General features: G+C 38.9%; 1 protein-coding gene across 6 annotated transcripts in view; it reads right to left on the bottom strand.

Annotated features, from left to right (window-relative positions):
• The window catches only part of CARMIL1 (capping protein regulator and myosin 1 linker 1), a 317,002-nt gene that overhangs the window by 57,674 nt on the left and 236,067 nt on the right, over window positions 1-23,261 (bottom strand). For all 6 annotated transcript variants that reach the window (XM_013977486.2, XM_021099791.1, XM_021099790.1 and 3 more), the window contains 4 exons: window positions 22,515-22,646; window positions 12,242-12,417; window positions 9,196-9,283; window positions 5,995-6,144 (listed from right to left, as the gene is read on the bottom strand). In XM_013977486.2, coding sequence (XP_013832940.1) covers window positions 5,995-6,144; window positions 9,196-9,283; window positions 12,242-12,417; window positions 22,515-22,646 — 546 coding nt within the window. The remainder of the gene's footprint in view (window positions 1-5,994; window positions 6,145-9,195; window positions 9,284-12,241; window positions 12,418-22,514; window positions 22,647-23,261) is intronic.

The following is a 23,261-nucleotide window of genomic DNA, read 5'->3' as shown; positions in this document are numbered from 1 at the left end:
CCGTTGCTACGACTGTGGTGTGTCAAAGATGTGGCTCGGACCCCGAGCTGCTGTGGCTGTGGTGTAGGCCAGCAGCTGTAGCTCTGATTCAATCCCTACCTCAGGAACTTCCATGTGCCATGGGTGCAACCCTAAAAAAAAAGTATTCTGTAATGATTTGAGCCTTTAAAAATTCTTTTCCTAGGAAATAGTAAGCAGACAACCTCTTCTTCTGCATGAGATCTTTTGATTTAAAACTGGTGCCACACTCACAAAAATAATTGAAAGAATTACAATTAGCGAGCTAGTTCTAAGGAGCAGGCTGGCTCGTCACCCACTTGGCACATTATCCAAAACCCCAAACTTCTGTACATTTTTAAAGGTAGTACACTATAACACAGCGACAAATTAAATATGTAGAGATTACCAATCAGTAGAATGAGAAGTGTATCCTTTAATACCCCAAGGGCCAATGACAAACCAAAGTTGAAAGATACAGTTGGGAATATTGACTTCCTAAGAGCACTTGATTGCAGAAAAAGAACAGATGGTCTGTGGACAATAAAGATTCCAAGTAAATACACATTTCGGCTTGACACACAAGGCATATGTGTTGAAATGATAAGAAGTACACAGGAAGGCTAATTAATCACTGTCATCAACAAAATAACACTTGGAGAGGCACAGAATGTTCCAGGTAAGTCAAAAGCGGACAGATTCATTTCTAGCAATTAGGTAACAACTGAATGTGCCAGATTTTTGACACAGTCACTTCCAATAATGTTGAAAAACTAGGCTTACATTACGGTTACACAGCACGCATTCTTCACTTGTGTTTCTGTTCATACATTAATTGAACGTGGAATTATTAAGCAGATATTTTGCATAAAACAATGCCGTCTATTTAAATCTAACCCCAAATTTAATTCTGATCCTAAGACATATACCAGACATGAAATAAGTATACAGATTAGAGCCAGCTGGTGTAAAGATGCATCACCCAACTGCCTGCTTTTGGGGGACCTTAGACCACCTAGGTCGAGTTAGTTAACGTTTCCATATCTCGGTTTCCTCATTCATTAAATAGAAGATATGAACAATACCTATCATACATAGGTTTTCATGAGAATTAAACAGGTTACTATTCTTAAAGAGCTTAGACTAGTGCCCAGCGTGTCACAGGTACTGTATAAGTGTTAAATAAATGAGTAGGAAGACTTTTTAAGCCATCTGATTTTCAGCCCTGGAGTTAAAGGGAATCAGAATCTCTGGGGCTATGAGAGTAGATACAGGTTGAAAAACTGCAGGTTATTCTAAAAGTGCTTGTTCTACCCGGCCCTCCCCCAACCCCCACTAGATTACCTCTTAGTTTCTTTCTAGTTAAAAGGAAGCAAGGCAAGGTAATTACGTGATTAGAGACAGAGTTTTAAAAAATGATCCCCCTTTCCGCCATTCTGTTTCAGAAAAACAGGCTTTCTTTCCAACTTTATGAAATGAAGGTTGAATCGAAGTTCTGAGTCACCCTCCCAGGACATGAGAAGCCCATTTGATCATTCCTGTTCCGGCCCTCACACAGCCTAAGTTATTATTTTTCTTTTAATAAATTATAATATTTTTTTAACTCCATGGATTTTACTGTATTTGTAGTAAACTATCATCACAACCCAATTTTACAGCATTTCCATCCCGGACCCCAGCCCATCCCTCCCCCGCACAACCTGTCTCCTGTGGAAACCATAAGTTTTTCAAAGTCTGTGAGTCAGTTTCTGTTCTCAAAGAAGTTCGCTATATCCTTTTTTTAGATTCCACATGTAAGTGATAGCATATGCCATTTGCGTCTCACTGCCTGACTTCATTTAGCAGGATAGTTTCTAGGTCAAAGGGTAAGTTTAACAGGTGCTAAATGCAGATTTTCCTTCTAAGAGATCCATCATACAGATTATTGTTTCCATGCCCACAAAGGCAATCCTTAAATTCAAACGAATGTATATTTCAACTTTTAACTTATGGCCCTGAACCATCCCTAGTGTGATTCTAACTATTGGCTCTTGAAAGAGACTTAAGCACTGACATAGAATTGACTTTTGGACAGGGAGAAATGAACAAAACCAGAAATCTATTCAGGAACAGAGGCGGGGGGGTGGGGGTGGAGAAAGAGGCCCAGCATTTCACTAAGTCTGTTAAAGAAATGTTCAAAACTGGATTTAGTAGATAACACGAACATCACAGATAGAAAATGCCAGGATCTGTTAACAGTCTCGAATCTATAAGTAGAAGATTGGTGATGAGTCAGAGTTACTTTGGAATGCCCTAGAGAAAATATCTCAGGGATTTGGGCTACAAACAAACATTTTAAGTAATAAAGTTATAGCATCTCCCAGAGTAGTCACCTTCAACAGTGCTCTGACTCCATACGTGGCACAATTTCTATCTGCCAGGGTTGTGTAATTCCAAGGGGCAAGGTTGTATGCATGCACTTAGAGGTTTTTGAGAATTTTCTATGCAACATTATCTTGTATCCTAACTTCCTGAATTGATCTAAATGCAGCCAATGAATATGCATAGGCTCATTTAGAAAACCATCACCAATTAATTGCCTCTCCTTTTGAAACATGAACCTCAAAAAGAAAAAAAAGATGTCTTTTAAGAGCCCCACCTGCTACATACGGAAGTTCCCAGGCTAGGTGTCAAATCAGAGCTATAGCTGCCAGCCTATACCACAGCCACAGCAATGCAGGATCCTCACCCCACTGAGTGAGGCCAGGGATTGAACCCGTGTCCTCATGGATACTAGTTGGGTTCATTACTGCTGAGCCACGATGGGAACTCCCCCAATTTTTTTCTAAATGACACCACATGAGGATCACAACTTGGTAATAGGTGTCAATGAGAAACAAAACTAATCTGCTACTTTGATGATGAAAGGTGGCAGTGCAAGTAATTTAAAAAGGTCAGTCTGGAGTTTCTGTTGTGGCTCAGCGGGTTAATAACCTGACGAAGTGTCCATGAGGATGTGGGTGTGATCCCTGGCCTTGCTCAGTGGGTTAAGGATCTGGCCTTGCCACAAGCTTCAATGTGGCTCAGATCCATTGTTGCCATGGCTGTGGTGTAGACTGCAGCTGCAGCTATGATTCAATCCCTAGCCCAGGAACTTCCACATGCCACAGGGCATAAAAAGAAAAAAAAAATAAAAAGGTGAATCTAACACTCTACTCCTTTTCAATCGGCTGTAAGTTTGTATTTCTGACTTAGGGTAAGAAGCCCAGAACTCAGAAAACTGATTTTCTTTAGGAGAGGTGTTCTTGCGCTTGAGGTAACTGCCACTTGTGCTGTCTTGGGGTGGCTTAGAATCAAGATAGGCTGGTAGCAGAAAGGAAATCAATACAGTGCAAAACTCACTGGCTTGTGCTTTTGACACAAACTATTAAAGTAACATCAAACTTAGTTGGGGTTTTCTGCCAGTTAATTCTTTAGCCCCATTAAAACCATGATTCAAAACAAAACTTTTAGAACTGAAAATATACTATTTTCATAGCTTAAAAATTCTGCCCAAGTATTTGTTTTCTTTACAAAGAGCTCTGTCTTAACACGATACTCATCAGCCGAGGCCCCACTTCTGGTCCTAGGATTTAACAAGTGCTTGTGTCAGGAATGGCCCCAACTGCTTGCTTCCTAGCTGTCTGAACTAGAAAAGACCACCCTTCTAACTTGGGTCATGAGTGAAGTTCAGAGAGGTCTCCAACTACCTGTGACTCTTTCAGGGTCAAGGCAACAGGACCATTTTTACAAAACAGAAGTCACTCAGTGCTGGGTGTGCCTGCAGCATGGTTTGCCTTTTGGTCCTCGTGGCCATCCTGCATCTGCATTTTTTTTTTTTTTTCTTTTTGTCTTTTTGCTATTTCTTGGGCTGCTCCCGCGGCATATGGAGGTTCCCAGGCTAGGGGTCCAGTCGGAGCTGTAGCCACCGGCCTACGCCAGAGCCACAGCAACGCAGGATCCGAGCCGCGTCTGCGACCTACACCACAGCTCACGGCAACGCCGGATCATTGACCCACTGAGCAAGGCCAGGGACCGAACCCGCAACCTCATGGTTCCTAGTTGGATTCGTTAACCACTGCGCCATGACGGGAACTCCTGCATTTTTTTTTTAAGTGCAAACTTCCAGTTATAAGATAAGTCCTTCTGGTGTCAAGTACAACATGATGACTGTAGTTAACAATACTGTATGGCATATTTGAAAGTTGCCAAGGAAGTAGATCATAAAAGTTCTCATCACAAGGAAGCAATGGGTGGTGATGATGTTAGCTTAATTGTGGTAATCACTTCATGATATACACATATATTGAATCATAATGTACATCTAAAACTAATACAATGTTAAGTCAATTACATCTCAATAAAAAATAAATTTTAAAACATGATTCTTTTCTACCATCATCACCCCACCCACTTTTTTTAAGGAGAACCATTCTTTCCCTTTCACATAACAAAAGCAAATCAGTTAATCAAACAAAAACAAACCAAGCTTATATTTTTTAAAACCATCTTTACGGGAGCTAAGCCAATCTTTCTTAACCAACACTGCATCATCTGAAACCACTTAACTTACAAACTCAACAAAATTCATTTTACTAACTCATGCTTCCTATACCCCTTTCCAACTCAAACACAACCAGATCATTCTGGCAGGAAATATGGCATGTAGAGTTAATTTTAAATTTTTAATTCTAATCTATTTTCTACTATTCCTTTTCTTTTATGGTTAGACTAAGAGATTTCCAGGATAATTGCCTATGATAACACAGTGTCTAATGTCCCAAAATAAAAACAAAATTTAAAAGAGAACACCATCTTTAGTTACACCAGAATGTTAAAGATATATTTTAGATCTAGTCTCCTTGCTAAGATGTATTTTATTTACATACTAATCTCCTTGTATGAGGGTTTTATGTGGAGTGCATTTAACATTTTATTCACAGGTTTTAAAAGATGATAATAATGAACTACTACTTAAAGTATTCTTTTCTCTTCTAGGTTAGAAAAATAGTATTAGTCACATCAGATCTTTGGTTTTGAAAGCTAAAAACAAGTACCATTCCTTTACAACTAAAATCAGAAGCTGATGTAGAAATATTTGTGCACACGAGTTGACCAAACCAAGTCTCACCAGCACCCTCTCAAACGATAAGAAATTACTAAAAATGAATATTTCGGTAAAAGATAAAAATATTGAGTGCAGAAGTATTCACTACTGTTTGTATGGTAAAATGAGAACTACACCAGTGATACAAATTTCAAAATAATGAAATAAGGACACCAAATTTTCCCCAGAAAAATGGAGTATCAACAAGCAGAACACTCTTGTTTTATGGCCAGATAGATATACCATGTCGATGCACTGTATTCCATTTTCTAAAGCACATTAAGTCAAGTCAGTTAAAGAGAATATGAACTGAAAAGGAAATGCAAATCTCAGAGGGTATCCATAAATTGGGTAAAAAAAAAAAGGAAGAAGCAGGAGATTTAAAACAACAATGACAACAAAAAAACCCTAAAGACCAACACAAAGAGATAGTCAAAAGTCTTTCTCCACATTTTTTTTAAGGCTTATTTATTTAAAGCTATTTTCCGGTCACAAATGACCAAGGTAAATAAATAGTTTCTCCTCCTCAATTTAGGAACTTTTTTTCCCCACTTCAGGGACAGATCCAAGTGTCATGTGCACTGCAATTTTCACACGTTTTCTTTTCAGAGGGCGGGGTGGGTGGGGGTACCCTTTAAAAAAAGTTTTGCAAAATTACAAGTAAAAAGTGAGTTATAGGGCCTTCATGGAAACATGAAGATTACGTTTTATCAGTTCCATTAAGAGACATCATACAGCAACAAGTTTCTGAAAGAACCGTCTCTGCGGGCAAGTTTTACTTGGTCTGGTTTGCAAAGGTTGAGATTTAAAAAAAAAAAAAAATAGCACATCCATTGAATGGGATAACGGTGTCGCCAAAGGAAGTGTCTTACCATACAAGTATCCAGATCTTCCAAACGCTCAATCTCTGTGAGCTCCTCCACTGTGATGAGGGAGCGTTTAACTGGCTTCTCCTCAGCCAGCTCGAGCTCTACAGAATCTTGTTGAGGAAGGGTCTTGCCACGTTTGCTGAAATGGTCAGCCTACAAAGTCAAGACCCAAACAAGGAGAGATGAATGCACAGAGGCAAGGGAAGAGCAGGTCAGCTGAATTCCAGAAGATAATTGTGTCTGCACGTGATCAATGACGATTCTTAAGAAACTCACACTCAAGGACGTTACCTCTTTATCATCTTTCTTTGGAGAGTGAAGTATTTCAAATAAGAAATTACCAAACCTTCCTTTAAACATCTTTTGAGACTTTGTTTTTTGAAAAATAGGTGATTCATAAACCTTTGCCATGTTCATGTAAATATGCAATGAAGTAATTATGTATTTTTGTTTTCCAAAAGATGCATTATGAACATTTTCAGGAAGCTGGTGTGACTTTTTTTCAGTTTTTAATCTTCAATATAATCATAAAACTATATCCATCAGGAGGCATTACAGCCTTCTGTACAGAGAAGCAATTTTATTTATACACTGTTAGTAGGACAAGGAAGAGTCACTTCAAGTCACTTTGCTCTTATGATGAGGGTAAAGTAAATTAAAAAGTGAGATATAATGTCATTGCCATTGGCATTACTCATAGAAATACAAGGGAAATTTAAACAAGAAAAATAATTGACACAAGGCAAATGAGACTGCTTAGTATACAAGAAAATAAGAAGTGTGCTTCTGTTCATTTTATTACATATTTCCTCTAAAAGAACTTTGTTATGTATCTAGTGCTCAGAAATATCTAATGAGGGGAAATAAACTGATCCTACCCTTCATTATTTTTAAAGGGCTGAAAGGAGAAAAATTGCTAACAAAATTTTAATTATTGCTAGCTTTCATTTTTTTCATGTTATAAATCTATTTTACACAGCATATTAATGACCAGTGCTATGCTTTAGGTAAACCTAAAAAAAGTAAATGGTAAGCGATGGACTAAACTGGGTCAAAATTAATAAGCTCTAGTGTTGAACTGATTCATCACCAGGAACTCTTGAAGTGATGAGAACCAGTTGACAATTCCATGGGATATTAGGGAACATTTCTAAACTTAAGTTGAAGAAATCAGAATGCCTTTGAAAGTGGTGTTTCATTTTGAAGATACAATTTCTTTCACACAACAGTTAAGCTCTTTTCTTACAATCGAAGTCAGCAGTAAGAAATTCAAAACAAAAGTGCATTCACAAACTTTTTCAATTATAAGAAGAAAATGTCAATACTTTGAGTTACCAAATTCTTCAAAGGACAAATGCAAAAAAAAAAAAAAAAAAAGGGAAAAAAATTCAGACTTTCAGTGTAGTTCTCATGTTCAGCATACTGACACAATATCCAGTATTTGTATGCTCAAGTAGGCATTTTGAGGCAGTCCCTGGAGCTATAGGTTATCAATAAGCTATTTTTATAAAGGATGCTTTATTGACTTTGTTCCTGCTTATTAAAAAAAAAAAAAAAAGGTTTGAATTGTAATCTGTAAACACACATAGAGCTCTTTATTTTGCCATGAACTACGAACTAGTGTGGTGGGGAGATGGGGGTTAATAGATGCAAACTATTACATTTAGAATGGATAAGCAATGAGGTCCTAGGGTACAACACAGGGAATTATATCTAATCTCTTGGGATAGAACACAATAGAAGATAGTATAAGGAAAAGAATGTATATACATATATGACTGGGTCATTACGCTGTACAGCAGAAATCGGTACAACACTGCAAATCAACTATAATTTAAAAAATATCTGTGGGGATGAACCAATTTTTTACATTTCCAATTTGCTGCAAACCAATATATGGATAAACTATAATAAAAATGAAAAAATTTAAACACCAGGTATTTGGATATTACTGCCATGTCAAATTGTTCTAGAAGTTTCTCCACGCTTCCTCTTAGTTTCTGACTGACCTTGTTGTGGACTCATAATCAGTCATTAGTGGGCCAGCTCTAGTCCATGGGCAATACTCTGAACAGGTAGAAAGGTCTAGCTTATCTCTTAGATTTTAGAGAAGAGTAATATATTTTCCTCAAATGAATTTTTCGAAATACTCATTTTGTCTGCCTCCTCAGAAGAAGCTGTTGCTGTTTCTGTTATTATTAGTGTTCTCTACCATCACCCAATAATTCAATGTCATAAACTGAGCATCTCCAGCCCACACAATTAACCTGACATTTTTCTCTGGAGAAAACACTGTTGTAACTTGTTTGGGAGATCTCTACTGCATCACACTGTTGATATTTTATTTTGAGACACAAGATATGGCCAGTTATAAAACCTTCATCTGTGGCTCAGAGGACTTCCTGAAGTTAGAGAAACAAGTTTCTGAGATATTTTTCATATGCACTGATATTGGAAATAAAGTTTTCTCCCTGGATATAGGACCAGTCTCTAAATAAAGAAAATTTATTTTTTCACCTTGGTTATATCCAAAAGGCCTGGCTGGGGACTTAGCTGCTATCAATCACTAGAATGTGTCCATTTTATTTTTATACTTTCTTTGGACTCCAAACATTCCAATTCTGCCATGTTTTTAAGAATATTCCATTATCAAATAATCGTATCAGAGAACAACAAAATGAGAAAAGAAAAATTAAATACAGGTGAGCCTTGAACTACATGGGCCCACTTATAGGAGAATTTTTTTTTTTTCCAATAGTAAATACTACGGTACTATGCCATCTGGGTTAGTTGGACCCTTGGATGTGGAGAGCCAATTATAAGTTGTACATGGATTTTTGAACATAGGGAGGGTTTCCAGCCCCCACCTCCCCAAGTTATTCAAGGGCCAACTGTAATCTTAAAAAACAAATCTCAATTTTAAACCTCAGTTCCAGCATCATCTATCAAAACTGTTGACCTATATTATAAATGAACATTTCTGGATACCATTACTTCTTTGTTTGCCATTCCCTCCGGAGAAATTCTAGCATGCTCTAGAACACCTGGAAGCAATGAAAGAAGAGGTGGAAAGCCCAGATTTTAACCCATAAAGCTGCAAAGGAGTAAAATGTCGAAAAGAAACCACATCCCCACGCTGGAGGCTGCCCTGCATCACAGTAGATGGAATCAGGGGGTCTTGTGCAAGACATCTATGGCACTCACCAGTTTATGATGGCAGTGTGAAAGTGCATCCAGAATTTCGTCCACAATTCGATCAGAGAGGAAGGAGGCCACTGTCAACTTCACTTCACTATGTGAAAATCAGAAGGACAGAGTAGCATTTTTATTTGGGCAAGGTGAAAAAAAACATCATCCATCATTGGTGCTATGTTGATACGGTCAACTATAATTTTGTTTCTGTCTTTGAAAATGGAATACAAGAATGTGCGAACAGGGCTAAGGATTTCCAAAAATAAGCCTTAAACAGTACCATAAACACACAGGTAATAGACTTTCTTTACCAATTTCCACCTGCCTTGCAATTTCAAAACTCAAGATTTAGTGGGAGAAATGAAAAACATCTGGATAAAAACAAACTTAATGGGAACCACATGTACCACATGCTAAGGAACAATTCATCCATTGACATAAATGAAAACAAACCTGGGCTGGAGTCAATTAAGAAAATCTAGCCTGGTTGTGAAGCCTTGGTTATTTCTTTAATATGCATATCCTCCACCTTTTAAAAAGACTTCTTAACCAACCAAATAGTAGCATAGTGACCTGCTTCTGCTCTGACCTGCCATATTACTTTGAACAGTTACATATTCACTATTCTCTTACCTTTTATGAACATAATTCCCAAACTGTTTAGTTCTAGTGCCTCTTCCTTCATCTTAAAAAGATGCTCAGACAACAGAAAGTGGCTTGTAGTTTTCACTAAAAAAATGACTCAGCCACTGAAGTTTTGGTCAGAAGGCTGGTATCTTAGTTCCTATTTTAGCTATTTGGTATTCCCCAAAATTTAACTTCCATGTGTGTCTTCAGTCCAAATAACCTTCCCTAAGTATACACAGGCACAAATGTGCATAAATGCACAACACATGGAGAAGTAAATGTACTGGAAAGACATATACCCACATTCCAACATTGTCCCATCAGGTATCTGTTTTTGAAGTCAACAGTTTAAAGGAGTAATCAAAATAAAGTTATTTACTCCTAAAGTTGCAAGTGTATTTGTGTAACAGGGAAAAACCTTTCTAACAGGAAAGCAACAATTTGCATTGACACTTCTCTGATGACAGGAAGAGAAGGGAAACACTAACTCTTTGATGCATATAGTAAAATGTTCCTGACCTAAAAAGAAGGTTTTTTAATTCCTGACTCTGAAATAAGGTCTATTTGGTTTCTCTAGTACTTTATCATTCCCCAAACGTGTCCACTGATAAGAATCATCCGCATGCATGTCTTATTCAAAATATAGATAACTAGTTCCCACTCCAAACCTCCAGAGAGGCCTGGGAATTGGACATTAACAGAAATTTCTTCTGATCCCTTTAGGCATGTTTGGGAATTCTGCGTCCTCATCAGACTCTAGAGTCAGTGGTTTGTTTCTCTTTCCCACCCCACTGCCTGTCTGAGGTGGGGAGGGGTAGTTTATTTCCAATTTCAAGTAGCTTCAAAAAAGGATTCTTAAAAACACAATTATTTTCTAACATCTCAGGACTGTTCTATCATTTTGCTATACTTCCCCTTATTGACAGAACTTCCAGTTTGCAAAAGTTTTAAAGAAATGATTCAACTTAGCCTAGGTGTATACATTTTCTTTCTATCAGCACACAGTATGTAAAGTGTTATGAAAAGCCAAGTAAGAATTTAGTGGGCATAGAATTCACTGAAGAGAGGTCTTCCATACTGCCTCTCAGCTTTTAGAATTTGTCCATTTTCAAGGGAAATGAGCATATTTGACAGGATCTGGAACTCCAGTAAAGGCATCAGATTATGATCTATTGGTGGTTCAACCCATCATTATGAAAAAAAAAAAAAAATGGTGGTCAATACATTTTTATTTCCCCTAATACTTAAGGTGCTTCAATAAAAATTCTGAAACTACAGGTTAGAGAAATACGTAAGCATACCTAGGCTAGAGTTCACGAAATAACTCATCTCTGGGGTCCTATAAAACCCTCTGAAAGTCTTAATTTCTCAAGTCTTTCCAATTGTCTTACAATTCAGCTATACTCAGATCTTTAAACACACACACACAAACACACACACACACATAGTGGTATCTTAGACCTAAATCTGTCCAGTTACTGCAGAATTCCTAAATGCTCAAAGTTCTGTAGTCTAGCCTACCAGCCTTTGATATCTAGACTGGAATGACATAATTTTTTGCATATTTTAACTCCTGTTTTTCTTGCAGGCTGTCATCAATCTACATTGTTGAGTGTCCGCACCCCTCTCAGCTCTCCAGATAGGAGCTGTTATTTTTGCTACATCTAATTATTCTCACCAAGATTGGGAAATTTAAAACGTTTTCAAACTTGGTTTCTTGTCATCTGATTTTCCAACTAAAAAAACATAATGAGAGTTAGCTGGGCTGTAATATAATACTGGTGATCATCCCAGAATTTCTATGTAAAAATTCAGGCAAGTTTGCTGGTGATCACACTTTCTAAATATTTATATCTTGGGATATTTTTCAAACTGTATCAGATAAAAGCAGATATACAAGTAAACACTCCAGAGCACCATTAATTAGCACATACATAGTATCACAGACTCACCAAAAGAACCCAAAAGGAAAATATGGTGAAGTCCTCGTGGGTCTCTTTGCCTTTTTATAGGCTACACATTGGCCCAGGACATTATGATGGTAGAGAGTGAACTGGCCCCAGTCTTCAGAAGTTAGTGATTCATAAAATGATAAGTAAGCTTCAGAAGTAGGGAAAAAAAAAAAAAAAAAAGAGGAGGGGTGGAGGGATGACAAACCTGTACCACCCCTTTAAAAAAAAAAATTCTTAAAAAGAGCAGGTAACTATAAGTTCCTCAGTAAATGCAAGCAGACCCGTGGTCATCTAATTTTGGAAATGTACAAAACCTATGCATTTATGCACAGCTATATTTACATACAGTCACTGCCTCTTAGACATACGCTGAAAGACATTATATAAGGATAAAGCCAACAATAAAACTCTTCACACGGCTGCCTCAACTGCATTCACAGACACTGCACCTCCTCGGTTTATTAGCATTACAAACCTACCTAATTTTGTTAAGGATATCAATTCCAGACTGCTCCAACAGGACATTTTTAACAAAGGTACGTGGGATGGAAATCTTTTCAGTGCTGGCATGAATCAAGTCTTGTCGAATGTGGGCTTTTTTCATCACGTTGGGACACAGATTCTCGGCAGCATCAACCATGGACTCAAGCAGCGCCTGCAATGCAGCACAAGTGGAGAGAGAGAGATGACGACACAGCCCAGAGGTGCCGCCATAAAACAGAAAGGCGGTTATATACTACACCGAGCTCTCGGAAAATGGGGACACAGCAGCGTCCCACGGTGCCCCCAGGGATTCTGAGCTGCCTTGGGGTGACTTGTGGCTATTGGGTGATCACTGATCTCGGGTAATCCCTTTAAATCAGACACTTGGCAGATCCACCCAAGCCTCACGCTGGCATCCGAAGTGTGATGGTATGTTCACTGTACTTAACGCAGAGGCATTCATGACTGCAATTTAGAAAGACATACATACACCAGTTTACCATAGCCGATTATTCTCCTGAGTTTTAGCAAATACAGCTATAGATGCCCCTAGAAAATATATTAGATTTGAACTCTTGTGCAATTTCACAAATCAAAGAAACCTCACGTTGGGGTGAAACACTATGAAAAAAGCAGTCGTAGCAAGACCACAGCAACTACTGCCAGCTTTTCTCTTTGAAAATAAAACCTTTATTGCTGCACAGCAGAAACTGGCACAACATTGGAAATCAACTATACTTTAATTTTTAAAAAGTTTTAGGAAAAAAAGAAATGTTTTAGTGTTAAGTAAAACTATAAATGTTATAAGAACACTAAAAAATATGAATAGTAACAGACAAAAATATTTACAGAGCACTTTATAAGCAACATTAATAATAACAGTCAAAACACACCTATCTAGCACTCGGAGTTTTAAAAATGGTTTTGCACATTTTATTCTTCCAACATCTGCGAAGATGGGTAGAGAAGCTATTCGTGTGATCACCATTTTATAGCTGAAGAATGTGAGCTAAGGGAGTTAAATGATTTGCCTGAGATGGATGAAATGGCTGTAAGTGTGGGAAGGAGGCTCACATTAGCATTGGACCCAAATCTGAATCCCAGCTGAGTAACACACAATGGGTGAAATTACTGATCTCTCAATTTCACTTTCCTCATCTATAAAATAGCAAATAAAAAGTCCTTGCCTCATAAAATTATTGAGGATTAAATGATACTACATATGTAAAGTGTTCAATACCATGTTTAGCATACAATAAAAGCTCAGTATATCACAGAAAATACTATTAATCCATTTTCAAAGATGCTAATCTTAATGACAAGAGCCCACTTTCTGCAAAGAAGGCTTGATCCCCTTACAATTCCAGTATGAATGGGTCTAATGGAGCATTTTATGGAAAGACTAGTACAATGGTTTCTCTGCTTGTATATTCACAAGCAAAGCACCATCCCACTAGTAAAACCTCTCCTCTTGCTGTAGGATGAGCAGCAGAGCAGCAGGATGTTTATAAAGATCTTGTGAAAAACAGGAGGAGAGATGGGAGGAAGCTACTTGAAATGTTTCCAAGAGCCACTCATATTTTTGACAGCACTCTGTCCCCATTAGAACTCTGACTAATCACTGACTAATCATCATTCCAAGAAAGCCACAAGCAATGCCAAAAGAGTCCATTTAAGACAAATCATTTTCCTCTTTGGCCTTAAAATGAACACATTCTGTTTCAGACAGAGCAACAGCCCAGCCCTTCTGATAAGAACGACCTCAGGTACCAAGATGCTGTTTGAATCCTGTCATATTCATCAACATGGCCACAACTTCTTGAAAGGTCCCCTTGCATATGCTGTGCTAATTCAGTTGGAATGAACTCCAGACCTAAAGAGAGAAGCCTGGCTTCCGATTAAGACTCTGACATGAAATTTCTGTGGAATGTTAAATGTGTAGCATTAAGTGATTAACCTTTGCCGATCTCTGCATTCTCACCTATAGAATTATTTCTAAGGCTATTTTCTGCTCTACAAATCCACTATTGCCATGACTTTGACACTATAAAAAGGAATTTCATCCTGCCCTAGGCATGCAATTGAACAAGATTTTTTTTTTTTTTTTTTTGGTCTTTTGTCTTTTTGCCTTTTCTAGGGCCACTCCTGCGGCATATGGAGGTTCCCAGGCTAGGGGTCTAATTAATTGGAGCTGTAGCCACCAGCCTACACCACAGCCACAGCAACGCAGGATCTGAGCCATGTCTGCGACCTACACCACAGCTCATGGCAACGCCGGATCCTTAACCCACTGAGCAAGGCCAGGGATCGAACCCGCAACCTCATGGTTCCTAGTTGGATTCGGTAACCACTGCGCCACGACGGGAACTCCATGAACAAGATATTTTAAAGTTCACTGACCAACAGTATGATGTAGCATTTTGTACTCTACAAAGTGATTTCACCCATGATCTCCTTTGACCCACATAACTCTGTGGGTGGAGGTAGATTTTAGCAAACTCATCTTACAGGTGAGAAAAATGGAGACTTAAAGGCAGTATGTGACTTGCTCAAGGTCACTCAGCTGGTTGCTAGAGTAAGTGAGATGTGGACTCAGGTCTTTTGTCTCCTACTCTCCTTTCCTGCTCCAGCCATCCTTTTCCAAAGCCCTGCCCATTGCCCACACGTGTGTCCCTTTCCTCTCTCTTCATTACCTACAATTTTCACCCCCTGTTACCTTGAGTCAATGGTACCTAAGGCCGCCATGGTGGACTTTCTGGTGACAGGGCTAGGAAGAAGGGGAGGAAGGATCCCAGGATAAATTTGCCCCTGACCACTTCTTTGTGTCCAGTCCCCAGCTCAGGACCTTAAAGAGCACTGCCTTCCAAGACCCATTAATTCTCAGCTTTTCTTTACTTCCAAGATTGGCATTTAGGACCATACATTTCACTCTAAGTACTGGTTTAGAGCATCTCACACGTTCTGATATTACTAATTACATTACCGTTTAATTCTAAATATCCTCTAATTCAAATTACACCCTCCCCTTGATGTCAAGTTTTAAAGTTATAAACATGTGGGGTTTTCCCTTGTTAAAAGTCTTCTTGTTATTAATTTCTAATTTACTTTAAATGGAATCAGAGAATAGTCACTGAAAATTGCTGAGGAGTTTCCATCATAGCTCAGTGGGTAGCAAACCTAACATCTACAAGGTCGAGGGTTCGATCCCTGGCCTCAATCTGTGGGTTAAGGATCCGGCATTGCCGTGAGCTGTGGTGTAGGTCAGAGACACGGCTCGGATCCCGCGTTACTGTGGCTTTGGCATAGGCCAGCAGTTATAGCTCCAATTAGACCCCTAGCCTGGGAACTTTCATGTGCTGGGGGTGTAGCCCTAAAAGACCAAAAAAAAAAAAAAAAAAAAAAGGCAAATTGTTGAAATGTTTTATAGACCCCCTGTCAAATATCCCATGCATCCTTGAAAAGAACTCATAGTTTTCTATCACTGGCACACTAAGTCATAACTAAGAATTCTACTGTTCAAATATTCTTTATCATCACCCTTTTACTTTATCAGTTCCTGGCAGTCATTTTGAAAGATCTCTACCATCAAGATAAGTGCGTCAACTTCTTTTTGTAATTCTGTCCACTTATTCTTATATGCATAAACCCACATGTTTAGATACATACACATCTGATATTATTTCTGGCAAATTGGATCATCTGTCATTATTCATTGTCCTATCTTATCTCTGGTGATGTCTTTTCTATGGCATCACTAGATTTGTGAGTGATAGCATTCCTTCTGATGAGGGATTGAACCTGGTATTACAGGATGTTTAGGATCCTTATCACCTGCCCACATCAGATGCTGTAACAACCCAAAATAACCCCACGCATTTCCTAATGCTCCTCTTGGTATGCAGTATGATCCCTGGGGCAGTGCTTCTGTCTTGATGGCCACACTAGAAATTTTAACACACGCCCATTACTTCATGTCTACAGCAGCACTGTCCAACACAACTTTGAGATATGCGAATACCTGTGTTGTGCAATATGGGAGCCACTAGTCCTGTGTGGCTAGTGAGCCCTTTAAATGTGGCTAGTGCAACTGAGAAACTGAATTTTACATGTCATTGAATTTTTTTTTTTTTTTTTGGCTTTTTAGGGCCGTATGGGCAGCATATGGAAGTTGCCAGGCTAGGGCTTCAATCGGAGCTACAGCTGCCAGCCTATACCACAGCCACAGCAACACGGGATCCCCAACCCACTGAGTGAGGCCAGGGTTCGAACCTACATCCTCATGGATACTAGTGGGATTCATTTTCATTTCCACTGCACCACAGTGGGTACTCGCCGCTGTCATTGAATTTTAATTAGTTTAAATTTAGATCACCACAGGTGTCTAATGGATACTGCAGTGGACAATCCAGATCAAATATTTCTTTTCCAGAAGAAAATTACTTTTACTCCTTAGTGACTTAAATGCTCACTTCCAGGATCTTACCTGCATTTTTCCTAATTTTATGACAAAAAAAAAAAAAAAGACATCAATGTTGTTGTTTCATATAGTTGCTGTTTCTCTTTACTCATATTTGACATTATCTCTGCCATTCTTTCCTGCAGCTCTGACCCTCTTTCTTTCATAATTTTTCCTTTGCCCCAAAGGATATCCTTTAGATGTTTATTTAGTTTAGTCTAGTGACAGTAAGCTATCTTGGGTTTTGCTTAGATGAAATGGTTTCGCTTTGTCTTCATTCTCACAAATTAGATTTATTGAGCATATAATTCTTGGTTTGTTCTCTCAGAAGCCTGAAGATATCTATCTTTTTAGGGCCACACCTGTGGCATATGGAGGTTCCCAGGTTAGGGGTCAAATCGGAGCTGTAGCCACCGACCTACACCACAGCTCATGGCAAGGCTGAATCCTTAGCCCACTGAGCAAGGCCAGGGATTGAACCTGAGTCTTCATGGATGCTAGTCAGATTCGTTTCCACTGAGCCATGACAAGAACTCCTGAAGGTATTTATTAGTTCATTACTTTTCAGCTTTTTGGTGAGTCTTAATTTTGGTCATTTTTAATTAATATGGCTCTCCCTTCCTTCTGGCTCCTTTTAAGATCTTCTCTGTGTCGTCAGTATTTTCTATTACGATGATCTGAGACATGGATTTGCATCTTTGCTCTCTGGGTTTCAATGGACTTTCTGAATCAGTAGATTTTAATCTTCATCAGTCCCTGAAATTCTCACTCGCCATCTCCTCGACTATTGCTTTCTCTTATACTATCTTTTCTTTCCTTCTGGAAATCTAGTTGAGGCTGATGTCAAATTTTCTCACACTATCCATGTTTCTCTTCTTACATATTCTTCAATTTTGTTACGTCTATGTGTCCTGCTTCAGAAGCTTGAATTGAGGAGGCCTTGTATTTAAAATGTGATAATCAGATTTCATTGTGCATGTATTTTTCCAATGATGGTTATGAGGCTCTGTGTTTCTTAACTGTAAAAATAGCTAATGGTACTTAGAAACCCTGTACAATATTTATGAAATAAATTGGGTTCATATCCTTAACATGGCAGTCATTTGCTCACTGCAAGAATATATGAACTAACTGTAATTCATTACATGCAAAACAACCTCCACACCGAAGTGCTTTGAAATCTCCCTTTAACTTTGGAAAATACAAAGTGGGGGAACATATGCAAACTCAGAGACCTCTCCCAGCACACCGAGTTAGTACTTGCCAAAATGCCACCCACACCCCTCAGGCCTCATTTCCTCAGTAAACCTGATAGTTACTAGTCAAGTATTTCACAGCTGAAGCCCTGAGGGAAATGAAGAATCTTCAAGGCCAAAACAAGCATTCTAAAATTTAGGTCCAGAAGGGAAAAAGAAGTTTCCTTGTGTTAAAACCTTCAAACCCTGCTCATTCACCTATGATTACTCCAGGAATAAATGTTAGCATCATAAAAAGGGGAAATAGGAGGAGAGCTATCGTTTAAAAATACCTGTAACAGGCCAGTCCAGAGAAAATATCACCCCTTTTCAAAGAAGGTATTTGTCCAAACTTACTGCTTTCTTTTCTTCCACAAAGTTTGCTAAGAAGGCTGGTTCTTCCAGCCATTTCTTTTGCTTTTCAAAACAATTTTTCTTTTTTGAAAGATGGCGCAAAGAGCTATTTGAACTTACTCTCATCCAGAATTCAAAACATGTACTGCTGGCCACGACACACGATGATCAATTATTAAGGATATAATCCCCCTAATTATCTCAAGACCAAGACCATCCTGAACAGGGAGGCTCAGTCCCAACAAATTCGGTGACTTGCTTAGAGCAAACAGTCAGCTAGCAGCAAACTCAGGACATAAATCCAGGCCTGCTAGTTACATTTTTTTTCCACTATAATAAAAACTCATTTTGATAAAATAATGCATTCATTTTAGCTGTTGCTAGGATAACATGTTAATCTTAGGAAATTTTGGAATCAGAGAAAGGACTTTTTTTTTTAAGTCAAAGACATTGATATTTGTAGTGAAATAAATGACCACTGTAATTAAATCAATATTCAGTTTTTTAAACTGTTGTAAAAATACATTTTTCCTAAATAGTTAAGAAAAGTGAGATTCTGGAAAACTATATAAATAGACAAAGGAGGGATTTTTTTTTTTTAACTCATAAAATGATGTCCACTTGTCAGGTAAACTGGAAGGAAACAGAAAGGACGTAACTGCCTATTGACTTGTTGAAAGTATCAAAAACTAAACATGAACTTAGTTTCCCTTAGGTGAAACGGAAATGAAGGAGTGACATTTAATTAAGAAGTTGTGGTTGAGGATTTGCTATGGTTCATGCCCAGAAGCCCCTGAAGGGAAAGGAACCAGCAACACAAAAGGACTGAGAATAAAGAAAACAAGGGAGTGGAGAATGGAAAAAGCAGGGCGTTTGGGAGCCTGGCATCCTCAAGATAGTGAGAATGAGAGAAAATCAGGAGATGCTGCTGCAAATAAGGCAGCTATGATGAACAGAGAACACCTGTGACACTGACAAGGGGCCAGAAAGGTCAGCTCCCAAAAATGTGAGGAATGTCTATTTACAGAAGAAATGTTTTGGTCCTAAATATACTCAGGCTTTTAAAAACCCAAATACCTTTTACTTCAGACCTCTGCCTTCTCCTCCACTCCCTCCCAAGAATGATCGCTAGGAGTCAGTTCCCACCATCCAGGGCACTGGGAAGGAAATGGACCAAAGGCACAAGGGATAACTTGTGGTTTAGACCAATTGCAACAGGTGCCCCTAGGAAGCTGTTTGGCAGGGAAGTTCCTGTTGCAAAGTTTCTTGCTGATCTAAATACCAGTCCATTCTTAGTAAAAAAGGAGTTCTTAGAAGTATTTTAAAGGAAAAACCTTAGGCCATAGACACAAACATATAATTTACAAAAGAAGAAATACAAGTGGATAATAAAATTACTCGATGCATCACTGGTTATTAAAGAAATCCAGGAGTTCCTGCTGTGGCTCAGCAGGATAAGAACCTGACATAGTGTCTGTAAGGATATGGGTTCGATGAATGGCCTTGCTCAGTGGGTTAAAGATCTGGCATTGCAGCAAGCTGTAGTGTAGATTGCAGATGTGGCTCAGATCTGATGTTGCTGCGGCTGTGGCATAGGCCAGTGGCTATAGCTCCGTTTAGACCCCTAGCCTGGGAACCTCCATATGCCACAGGAAGCGGCCCTAGAAAAGGCAAAAAGACAGAAAAAAAAAAAAAAAAAAAAGTATAAACTGAGTGTACCATTTGACCTAGTAATGGATCAACCACAGGCATTTATTATAAAAGGATTAATCAGAAATCAGAAAATAAATTTTACTGGCTGTGAGATAAGAGATAATGTATATTGGTTTCTGCCCCCCGTTCCTGGCACAGAGCTCCTGAAACCCTTGTAATTTCCTAAGTGATAAGAACACTCAGAGCATCTTTTGTTCTAATATTTGCTCTCTGATCCTGGTTCCTGACACAGGGCTCCTGAAACCCTTGTAATTTCCTGAATGATAGGGGTGTCTTTTGTTCTACTGGGGTAACTCTGGCTGGGCTCCTGGATGACACTGGTCACTGGAAAGACCAAGCTGTGATTAGAAGCTGCAAGTTTTCAGCTCCAGCCCCTTCTCTCCTGAGAAAGGCTAAAAATAGAGTTAATGACTGGCCATGCCAACATGATGAAGCCTCCAGAAAATCCCAAAAGTATGGGTTCGGAGAGCTTCTGGGTTGGTGAGCACATAGAGGTGCTGGGGGGGTGGCACGCCCCAAGTTAATCGAACCCTGGAGGCATTCCCAGAACCTCAGACTCATTGCTGACTGGTGAGAAGAACAGGTGACAATCTGGACTCCTGGGTGGCATCGGAGGTGGTGGTGGGGGGAGGTGTTAGTCTTGTGGGATGGAGCTCTTAGCCTGTTGGCATCTGATGCTACTTCCAGGCAGAAAGTGTCTGCATTACATGGTAGGACACCCAGTTGGGTGGAGGAAAGTCCCCCAACGCCCGCCATCTGGTGACTATAAATGCCTGAAGTGAGGAAAGTGAAAGGAAAGGAGTCCACACAGGTAGACTGAGCTTTTCCAGGACACTGGTACCTCCATACGTCTACACAATGAAACACTCTGTAGCCATTAAAGTCATGATTACTCATGGATCTAAAATTGTACCCACAATGTACCCAATAGAAAAAGATACATATAGGAGATTACATACATGTAAAAGCATATTCTATACATATACTATGTAGACAGAGAATGTTTGGAAATTCACTAAAATATTAAGGATGATGTCATTTCTGGGATTCCAAGGGGTTTTTACTTTCATTTTTAATACTTGTTAGTACGGCTTAAATGTTTCACAAAAAGCAGTTTGATTTTTTTTACAGTTGGAGGCAAATAAGCAATAAAGATGACTTTAAATGTGTAAGAAAGCATCCTTTGCTCATATTTTATTCTTCAGGGAGGATAAAACAAGTGCTTTTAGGTAACAAATGATCTGGCAGAAGCTGTACCAGCCAGTCTTTTTTCTACCCCTTTGTCTTTACTCAGAATGTATTCAAAATAACCACCGTTAAATAAAATAAAAATGACACACAAGAATCTCTGTATCATATGCAGCACAGAAAGCCGGGCTTAAACTCCTAAAGAATCCACAACATTCTCTTGCTCATTAATTTAATTTACAGAGGAATTAGCATGTTGCAAATTTATTACTGAATGCACATCAAATCCCTCTGACCTGTAGCAATTGCGTTCTCAGAAAAAAAAAACCAAATAAATGTAGAAATTTAAACAAGGTCTTTAGCCTGAGAACCTCCACATGCCACAGGTGCGGCTCTTGAAAGACAAAATAAATAAATAAAAATAAACAAGATCTTTTTTAAGGCAGATTGCAAATGGTGAAAACTTCCTGGAAAAGTGAAAATTTTCTATGCTGTAGCTCTTTTATGAAGCTACCTTAAGAAAAAGCTGGTAGGAGTTCCTGCTGTGGCTCAGTGGTAATGAACCCAACTAGTATCCATGAGGTTATGGGTTCGATCCCTGGCCTTGCCAGTGGGTTAAGGATCTGGCATTGCTGTGGCGTAGGCTGGCAGCTACAGCTTCGATTTCACCCCTAGCTTGAGAACTTCCATATGCCATGGACATGGCCCTAAAAAAAGACAGAAAGAAAAAAACTGGTCTTAGGATACTCTATTCACTTAAATTTCAGAGACCTTTTTTTCAGCCTACGAGTATATAAACAAGTCTCTGCTACTTGGGGTATTATAACTCCATTCTAAATCCCTTTCCTAATCTTTCAACCAGCTCTTTACAAGGACTGTAATCTATTTACCCAATGGTAAATTCTCCGTTATAAGCAGCAGCTAGGCAGAGTAAGCATAACGCCTGTCATTATCTTCCATGCTCTAAATCAAGTGTAATAACAGAAGATACTTTTCATGATGCAGACTTCTCTTTGTAAACAGATATCAATCATCCCCTTATCAGTGACAACCTGTCTTATGTTAAAAATGGGTGAGATTTACCATCAACACCAAAATTGAATGTGATAGGTTTTACTTGATCTCATTATGTAAAAGCTTATTCCAAAACTTTTAAAGCAAGCTGGAAAAGACACAGTATTCCATTTTTATAATATATGCATGTGTGCATAGGCTTATGTGTACACACACATCTATGAAATATAGTGTAGCTTTGGTATGAAATGCTACATACATAGTTAAGTCCTAACAATTTCATTTTACAGAATAACAGCAACCACAAACCTTGAGTTGTTCATCGACAACTCTCGTAACTTCTCCGGCCATTGATTCCAGGGTTTCCTGAATTGGACTGGATAACAAGCCACTGGCTCCCGCCCAAGACTCACCACCAACGTGGTATAAATTTGGTAACAGCTGTAAGAAAAAAGAAAAGTATTCTCTCTCCATAATTAAATAATAATTTAAGGAAACGCCAAAGTCACTGCAGAGTTAGTAAAAAGAGTGGAGCAATAGTAGGAATAATGAAAAGGCCCTTTATACAGATTAAGAAACTGAGGTCCAGCTTTGGAACCAGAGGGACAGTACCTTAGCCCTGTGTGCCTTGATGTCTCCAGCTGGGGTGTGAGAGTGTCTGCTAACCCATGAGGTTCCTCCTGCTAGAAAATGCCATAATGGTGGGATTCTAATAGCAGAGCCTGACTAGATCCCAGGTTTTCTGACCCCCAGCTGGTCTTTTCTCTATAAAGCGACACGTTGAGGATGAAGTTCTAAGGTGAGAGAAGCTTCCTTTAGAGGTGACAGAGGCTAGTTTCATTCTATCAGCTTGGGAGCCGAATCGCTTTCAATGAGCTGGCACTCACTGATATTACAACTGCCTTCCAGTTACTCAGGACCCAATTAGACTGTTTTTAAGTCACACTGACTTGTGCTTTTAATTCTAGACAGCTGGCTGGCCACATCTGAGGCTGCAAAACCCCTGTGCTACACCATTGTAGGTATAAGAGAATTGAGCATCCGCAGATTTTGCTA

This window comes from Sus scrofa, chromosome 7, assembly GCF_000003025.6.
Source record: "Sus scrofa isolate TJ Tabasco breed Duroc chromosome 7, Sscrofa11.1, whole genome shotgun sequence".
NCBI classification, from domain to species: Eukaryota; Metazoa; Chordata; class Mammalia; order Artiodactyla; family Suidae; genus Sus; species Sus scrofa.
This window is presented reverse-complemented; position numbering and strand designations above follow the sequence as displayed.